The sequence below is a fragment of the Silene latifolia genome, chromosome 11, assembly GCF_048544455.1.
Source record: "Silene latifolia isolate original U9 population chromosome 11, ASM4854445v1, whole genome shotgun sequence".
NCBI classification, from domain to species: domain Eukaryota; kingdom Viridiplantae; phylum Streptophyta; class Magnoliopsida; order Caryophyllales; family Caryophyllaceae; genus Silene; species Silene latifolia.
In genome coordinates this window covers 161,652,770-161,661,464 of record NC_133536.1, presented here as the reverse complement: position 1 = coordinate 161,661,464, position 8,695 = coordinate 161,652,770, and the positions used below count along the sequence as shown (strand labels likewise).

The following is an 8,695-nucleotide window of genomic DNA, read 5'->3' as shown; positions in this document are numbered from 1 at the left end:
TAATGCCCGCATCCTGATCTGTGATAATGTACTTGGGTTCCTTTCCACCCATAGCATTCAAAAATCTGTTGAAAACCCACTGGAAGGATTCATGGTCTTCATGGGCAATCAATGCCCCACAGAATGTTACTGATCGCTTATGGTGATCTATGCCAGTGAATGACGTGAAAATCATATCGTACTTGTTTGTTGAGTATGTTGGGTCGTACGACACTGCATCTTCAAAAACGGAGTAGTTCTTTCTAGCGGTTCTGTCATCCCAGGTTGCCCTTCGAAGGATATTATCCTTGTCAACTTCATAATCAAAATAAAACCCCTGCCTATTTTGTGCCATATTCTTGAACCGGTCTATGAACAATTGACCGTCCCGTTTATGGATGAAGCATTTCACATCTCGGTGGAAGTTCTTAAAATCAGTTAAGGATGCACCAATGTTCTCGAACCCGTTTACGAGTTCCTTACACATGTTGTACGTCCTAATTGCTCTTATCCTCAACTGCAGTGGACAACAAATCCTGATCAGTGCTGAGTAATAATCAAGGATTCCTCAACTATAACTCTTACACCTTTTCATATAACTTCATGAAACATATGCATAACTCCATTGATTGATTGTGCAACTTCTTATTATTTATAACTCTTACATCTGAAAGTATAACCTTCACTGCGAATATGTATAACTCTAACAACTTTCTATATAACCCTAAGGCTGTTATAAATTATTCTAGAATTTTAAAAAATATTTAGAAGTTTCACAATCAATTACTCGAGGTTTACATAACTCTAAGATCTCGGTGTATAACTTTAGAAGTTTGCCATTCAATTAGTGGAGGTTTGATTAATAGTAAACTAACCCTTGAGTTGTACATTATCAAGTACTTGTGAAAATCTTCTATGTTCTGCGACATCTTTTGAAACTGACGATCCTCACTAGATACAAGCTCGTGATTATGCCCCATGTGGAATCGGTCAATTACTAATACTCCATTCTTCATAAATAGCCTGACATGTGCTTTACACCCTACCCTCTTGACTGTATATTTCCTCTATTTCGCAGTTGTTAATCCCCATTGCATTTCTTCTTCCCTAATCCCGGTCTCATTTTTTTTAATTACTGCCTCGCCTTTTGGGACATAGGTGAATCCCTCTCTGTTGCAAACCAGCAACTTTGACTTGATTTCACCGTCGCGCCATTTTTTCGCCGAATACTTCCGAACATCAAACCCAGACGCCAATGCATAAATTTTATAGAATTTCACTGCCTCGTCGATTTCAAAAAATTGTTGTCCTACACAAGGTGTAAACTCCGCTGCTAAATGCTTACAATACTCAGTTTCCGCTTCCTTACAACCATCTGAGTAGAATCAAACATCCATGAAATGATTAAGAAATATATAACTCCAAGCTACTTAGCATTTACCCTGTAACTCCAAGCATATAATGTATAACTCTAGGCACAAACGTCATAACTCTAGGCATATACTGTATAACTCTAGACGCAGACTGTATAACTCTAGGCATATACTGTATAACTCTAGACACAAACTGTATAACTCTAGACATATAATGTACAAGTCTGTGTCTAGAGTTATACATTTGTTTATATATTTTCATTATATGCTAAGAGTTATACATTATATGCCTAGAGTTATACATTGTAGACTGTATTACTTTAGTTTTCAGAATGTATAACTCTAGTCATATAATGTATAACTCTAGGCACAGACTGTATAATTCTAGGCATATAATGTATAACTCTTAGCATATAATGTATAACTCTAGACACAGCCTGTATAACTCTAGTCATACAATGTATAACTCTAGGCATATACTGTATAACTCTAGGCATATAATATATAACTCTTAGCATATAATGTATAACTCTAGACACAGTCTGTATATGCTAAGAGTTATACATTATATGCCTAGAGTTATACATTGTAGACTGTATTACTTTAGTTTTCAGAATGTATAACTCTAGTCATACAATGTATAACTCTAGGCACAGACTGTATAACTCTAGGCATATAATGTATAACTCTTAGCATATAATGTATAACTCTATACACAGTCTGTATAACTCTAGTCATACAATGTATAACTCTAGGCACAGACTGTATAACTCTAGGCATATAATGTATAACTCTTAGCATATAATGTATAACTCTAGACACAGTCTGTATAACTCTAGATACAGACTGTATAACTCTAGGCATATAATGTATACCTCTGTGTATAACTCTAGGCACAGTCTGTAAAACTCTAGATACAGACTGTATAACTCCAGTCATACAATGTATAACTCTTAGCATATAGTGAAAATTCTACAACATATAATGTACAACTCTATACACAGACTGTATAACTCTAATCATATAATGTACAACTAAGTAGAGAATGTATAACCCTCCACATCCTATAACTTCACTTAATGAATGTATAACTTAAGATATAACATGAATAACTATATCAAAGTTGGTTGTTTAGTAATATTTTTTATGCAAAATTTAGGGTTAGAATTACTCTGTTACCTGAAGCTACAGGAAATTGTCAAAGAGTTATACAAAAAACCATTGGAGTTATAACACGATGAATATAAGAACTGCATGAGTACACAAACTGTATTATTGAAGTTATACATATACGGGTAAGAGTTTTACTTAAACCCACTGAAGTTATAATTCGTTCTATATCAAGCTTTTAAATTTCCATCATTTTTTGCCATGAACAACAAGCTACCAAAATCAAAGAACAAATCTGATGAACATCATGAAAGTACAACACCATTAAGAATAATGAACACAAATGAAATAACAACAAGCTACAACAAGCTACAATAATGAACATCAATCAAAAATTACATATAGCACTTTATTCTTGAACATCAAGCTACAACAATAACCAAGACACAAATAAGAAAGCAAATAACTCACCATCGACGGCAACTTCAATCTGCATATGATCCATTTCACAAACACTGACTGTCATTTTTAGCGTCTTTCTCTGATGAACAATGACAATTTATTTATCTTCAACAAAGCGAATGAAATTGAACGGCAACATGAAGTAGTTTTACAGTTGGAATAAAATTTCTCTTATTTTTTTGATGATTTATAATGCATTTTACAGGATTTAGGATCGTTTGTATGGTGATTTTTATGGGTTTTGCTTGTTGAGAGGTTTTGAATGGTGAATGAAGAGGGAACGCATGCAAAATGAATTATTAGTGTTTGTTTATTCCTTTTGTCCACGGGATTGTACTAGAAGAAGTACAGAAACAGTGATATGTGGACCCTCTCTCATACAACAAGCATTTCCTTTTTTTTAATGCTCTAAAAAAGGTGCCCTATCTCCTTATCTCATCCATTCAATCCCTTCATCCAAGGGTTCTTATAAAGACTTAGGGCCTTATATGATATAATGGCCTTATAAGAACCCTTCTATATATATATAGGAATGGGATCATGTGAGTATTACTTATATATTTGAGGATTGAGGATTAATACTATGTTAGGTATTTAGGGTGGAAACAAGTAAGGGCAAATTTGTAATTTAACGCGTGCCTATAAAAACTGCTTTTCCCAACCAAAATCGTTATTTCCTCCTTTTTCTTCTTCTCCCTTCAACTTCTCTCTCTACTGTAGCTTCTTCTTCCATTGTTGAGCTGGAAAACCCTAGAAATTAGGCGTGATCTCGGTTTTTCCTCCTCATTCTTCACAATTATCGTATTATTCCAATTAGTTCATTTGCTCAAGTACGTAATTGGCGTTTTTCGTCCCTAAGTTTCGAATTTGTTGTCATCTTACTCTGTTTGTTTTTCTTTCGTTTCTATAATTTGAATTTCATCTTGGATTAGTTGTTATTTTCAATTTAATTTTGTGTTTCCTAAAATTCGGTACGTTTTTGTTTTATTTCCAGGTTTTGCTGCTCATTCTTCATAATTATCATATTATTCCAATTAGTTCGTTTGTTCAGGTACGTAATTGGCGTTTTTCGTCCCTATGTTTTGAATTCGTTGTCATCTTACTCTGTTTGTTCTTCTTTCGTTTCTATGCTTTGAATTTCATCTTGCTTTATTTGTTATTTTCAATTTACTTTTATGTTTCCTAAAATTCTGTACGTTTTTGTTTGTTTTCCAGGTTTTCCTGCTCAAATCTCTGCGTATTCAATCATCATTGCGATGTCTGGTATGTTATTCTTCTTAATTTTGTACTTTCAGCGTATTCTCAAATCTCTGCGTATTCTCTCTTTATTTTGTACTTTCAGCTTTGAATCACATGTTCTTTATACTTTTTGTAAATATTCTCTATTACTAGTCGTCTTTATTTCTGTTCGTATAATTTTTGTACCTATAAATATTTTCTGTTCATTTACGTTCTTATTTTGTACCTTACAGCAAGTGTGTTTTTGTTTTGCTCAATACGTGATATTGTTTTCGAGAACTTTTGATATTGTTTATGTTGATATGCACCATTGTATATTCACCTTTGTGATATTGTTTTTCAACTTCACGTGTGATATTGTTCCACAATACGTGATATTGTTTTCCTGGATATGTGATATTGTTCAGCCACTTGTGTGATATTGTTCCTGCAAAATTCCTTTGTGATATTGTTTTCCATCTTCATGTGTGATATTTTTCCCAAATAACGTGATATTGTTTTCCTGGATATGTGATATTGTTCAGCCACTTGTGTGATATTGATTTCGTCCATATCTTTAAGACTTTTTCTTGTTATTTTACATTTTACTTTTCTTGCCAGATCCTACAAGTAATGTAACTTCTTCTTCCTGTAATGATATTCATGTCTCTGCCATTACCTCTAAAGATAGTAATGATATTGTTGAGTCTTCAATTACTTCTACTGTTCTCATTGAACCACCTGATGCATCTAGCTCGACTCCACATGTTGAACAACATTCTGTTCCTTCTCGTGTGCATCAACTGCTTTTGGACTCCACACCTGGTGGTAGTGAATTGTGGACAAGGAATGTTGCAGCTAAGTTTAAACCTCATATTGGCCAGTTGTTTGGGACGTTGGAAGAAGCTATTAGTTTTTATGATGTGTATGCAGAAGCATGTGGTTTTGAACCTAGGAAGTCTTCCCAAAAAAGGTCTGTTTCTGGTGATGTGAAGTATAAATTTGTTGTTTGCAACCGTGAAGGTTTTAGAGATCGTAAGAGGAAGGCTACTGTTTTAGATAGTGGAAAGGAGCAGGCAACTCCCAGGCCTTTTGATATTAGGAACACTAAATTAACTAGGATTGGTTGTCTTTGCTATGATTGAGTTTTTTATAATGGGGATGGTTATGTTGTTTTTCAGTTTCGTGAGTGGCATAATCACCGTCTTTGTTCACTTAGAAATCAACAGTTTCAAAAAAAAACACAGGCACCTCCATCTTTACCATAAAAAGACAATTATTGATCATTCAAGGGTTAACCATGGCCCAACAAGGGCATTTAGAAATGTCAAGGAATATGTAGATGGCTATGAGAATGTTGGAGCTCAACTGGTTGATTTTAAGAATTTTGGAAGGGATATCAAATGTTTCATAGGAGACCGGGATGCTCAACTGTTTGTTAACTATTTTGAGGATAAACGTGATACCACTGAAGGTTTTTACTTTGCTTATGAGGTGGATTATGGGAAATGTTTGGTTCGTGCATTTTGGTGTGATGCAGAGTCTCGTAGAAATTATGCTTTGTTTGGTGATTACATCACTTACGATCCAACTTACAGTACGAATAAGTATTGTATGTTTTTCACTCCTTTTACTGGCGTAGACCACCACAAAAGGTCAGTTACTTTTGCTTCTGTCTTGCTATTTCATGAGGATGAATATTCGTTCACGTGGGTCTTTCAAAAGTTCCTTGATGCTATGGGACAGCGAGAGCCACACTGTATAATAAGCGATCGGTGTCTTTGGAATAAAGCTGGGTTTGCGTGCTGTCTTCAAACATGCTAGGCGCAGATATTGCATGTGGCATATCATGCAAAAGCTTACTGATAAGGTTGGGCCTGCAATATCCAAAGAGACTGATTTTATCAGCCGTTTGAATGCTATTGTTTGGGATGCTGAGTAAGAACCTCTTGAATTTGAAGAAAAGTGGTGTCAGTTGGTCAATGAGCATAACCTTGAAGGTAATTCCTGGTTGTCAGCCATGTTTAGAAAAAGGAGAAAATGGATCCCAGCTTATTTTCGTGATGTTCTTATGGGTTGTCTATTATGAACAACTCAACATTCTGAGAGTCAGAATAATTTTTTCAAGCGTTTTGAAAATGCACATGGTACACTTGTTGAATTCTTGATGCGGTTTCAAAGCGCCATTGATGTACAGCGCCATACTCAAAAACAACTTGATAGAGACAATGATTGTACTCTTCCACAATTAGCAACTTCTCTTAATAGAGACGATGATTGTACTCTTCCACAAATTCTGCTTTCGCAGATTTTCAAGTAGAAGCTTCTGCTTTTATTTGTTCCCTTAGTGTTGGTGGCTTCACACCACCTGCAAATGGTATAGAGTTAATTGGTATTGCAGATGCCAGAACGCAGAAGACCTGCCAAGTTGTCTACAATTCTCTAACCAATGATGTTGAATGTTCTTGCAAGTTGTTCAACAGGAAGGGTATTATTTGTAGACACATTATCTGGGTTTACTCTGGAAAACAAGTACACACTTTGCCCGATAAATACATTCTTATGCGGTGGACCAAGAATGCACACAAGATCCCTCTTTATGGTCCACATGGTGAGTTAATTGAGGATTTTGATGCCACTGATTTAAGAAAGATGGAAAGGGTGCAAGTTATGGTCAGAGTTCTACACGACCATCAGTGTGCTCAAGAATGTGTCTACGAAGGACATCAATGATCTTGTTGACACACTTAAACAATTTAGGGTGAGACTCAATCCGCAATCAGAGTCAATGACCAAAGAGCAGGAGTTGGAGATGCTTCTTGGGTGCAGTTCCTCAACTGAGGTGAGGATTCTACCACCTCGTCAGGCAAAGAACAAGGGTAGCGGGAAGAGAATGATCTCCAAACAGCAACAATGCATAGATAAAGCGGAGAAGCCTAAAAGGCTTTGCCGTAATTCTGCTTTCAAATGGTTCACCATGATAAACGTAACTGTCCTAATGCTTTTGTACCTGATGCTGACAATAAGGTATGTTCACCATGAAAAGTCTGTATGAAACTTTTTATATATGCTGTATGGTGACGAGTCCGAAACAATATCACATGTTATTTTAAATAATATCACATCTTATACTAAACAGTATCACTATTTGACGATAACAGAATGAAATATTATTTGAGGATATCACATGTTATTTTAAATAATATCACATGTAATACTAAACTGTATCAACTTTCTTTTCTATTTTCCTGGTAATTTTAGAAATTATATTACAGTTTATACTACACAGTGTCACTGTTTGAGGATAACAGAATGTGATATTGTTTGTAATTGTTCCGAGATAGAAACAATATCACACTTCATTTGAAATAATATCACTCCTTATCTAAAATGATATCACTGTTTCACCTTTTTTTGTATTTTTCAGGGCAGTTCAGATGAGGATGATGCTGATGATGGTTGATCGGTTGAAGGAGTTTTTGTTAATGGTGCTCATTAATTATAGAAGCAGCAAATATACGACATACTTTATGACTAGTATATTAATATACACCACAACCTTCATTAACGTATAGATTATACTTTATTTTATATAGAAAATACTCGTACTCGGAGAATATTTGATTATTTTATTTGTCTTAGTTGTCTTGTTTTTGTATTTTGTAATACTGAGAAACAATATCACACCTTATATTTATATATTTCACATCTTACTCTAAACAGTATCACTACATCAGAACTACTATATATGCCTTTTGCTTTAAGATTTTCACATCTTGTGTTTTGTGTGTTGTCAAAATACAACAGTTCGAGTTTATATTTAAACAATATCACAAACATCAAATCAAAATATGGCAGTTCATTATATGCTTCTGCAGTTTTCTAACACAATATCAACCTGTGTACACAACAATATCACAACATTCTAAAAACAATATCAACGTAAGATTTAAAATTTCATATTCATAGTGTGATATTGTTTAGTAATACACAACCATATCACAACATTCTAAAAACAATATCAACGTGAGATTTAAAAATCCATATCCATAGTGATATTTTTAAGTAACCAGTGTGGTATTGTTTAGCAAACTGTGTGATATTGAGAAGCAATATCATAGCAATTATTACATAATATCACACCAAACGTGAAATAATATCACACTTTAGCAAGAGTTATATGAGATCCAAAATAGCGATCGCTACTTTACCATTATAAAAAGTTACCATTAAATTCCTTCTTGTACTAACATTACATACCATTTAGTTTAATTACAACTTTGTTCTAACAAATATAGTAGTCCTAATTCCTTCCTCTACCTCTACCGCGGTTCTTAGGATTTACAACGGTCTTAATCCTACCACGTTTGTATGTTATTGCGGGCTCGTTCCTATGATCTTCACCATCTTTTCCGGAATCAGCTCCTCTGTAAAGCAAATCAATACTAACAGTCAGTTATTATTTCTGGACACCTTTGTACTAATTACTTTCTACCTTTTTGTATATAAAATTGTAAATGCTTTGGTTTTTACCTTTTCCTAGGAGATTGCCG

The 8,695-nt window shown here is 34.5% G+C and overlaps 1 protein-coding gene across 1 annotated transcript; it reads left to right on the top strand.

The window, feature by feature from the left end:
* Nucleotides 1-5,297: 5,297 nt before the first annotated feature.
* Nucleotides 5,298-6,875, top strand: LOC141614251 (protein FAR1-RELATED SEQUENCE 5-like). The gene is made up of 2 exons (XM_074433012.1): nt 5,298-5,901; nt 6,451-6,875. Exons 1-2 carry the CDS (start codon nt 5,298-5,300, stop codon nt 6,873-6,875), a joined length of 1,029 nt encoding a protein of 342 aa, XP_074289113.1.
* The last annotated feature ends 1,820 nt before the right edge of the window (nt 6,876-8,695 follow it).

Excerpts from the sequence above, each read along its gene's own strand:
- LOC141614251 (XM_074433012.1), top strand. The coding sequence starts at position 5,298 with ATGGGGATGGTTATGTTGTTTTTCAGTTTCGTGAGTGGCATAATCACC. Across the intron at positions 5,902-6,450 it reads GGGACAGCGAGAGCCACACT|ATTTTCAAGTAGAAGCTTCT; the intron begins GTATAATAAGCG and ends CTGCTTTCGCAG.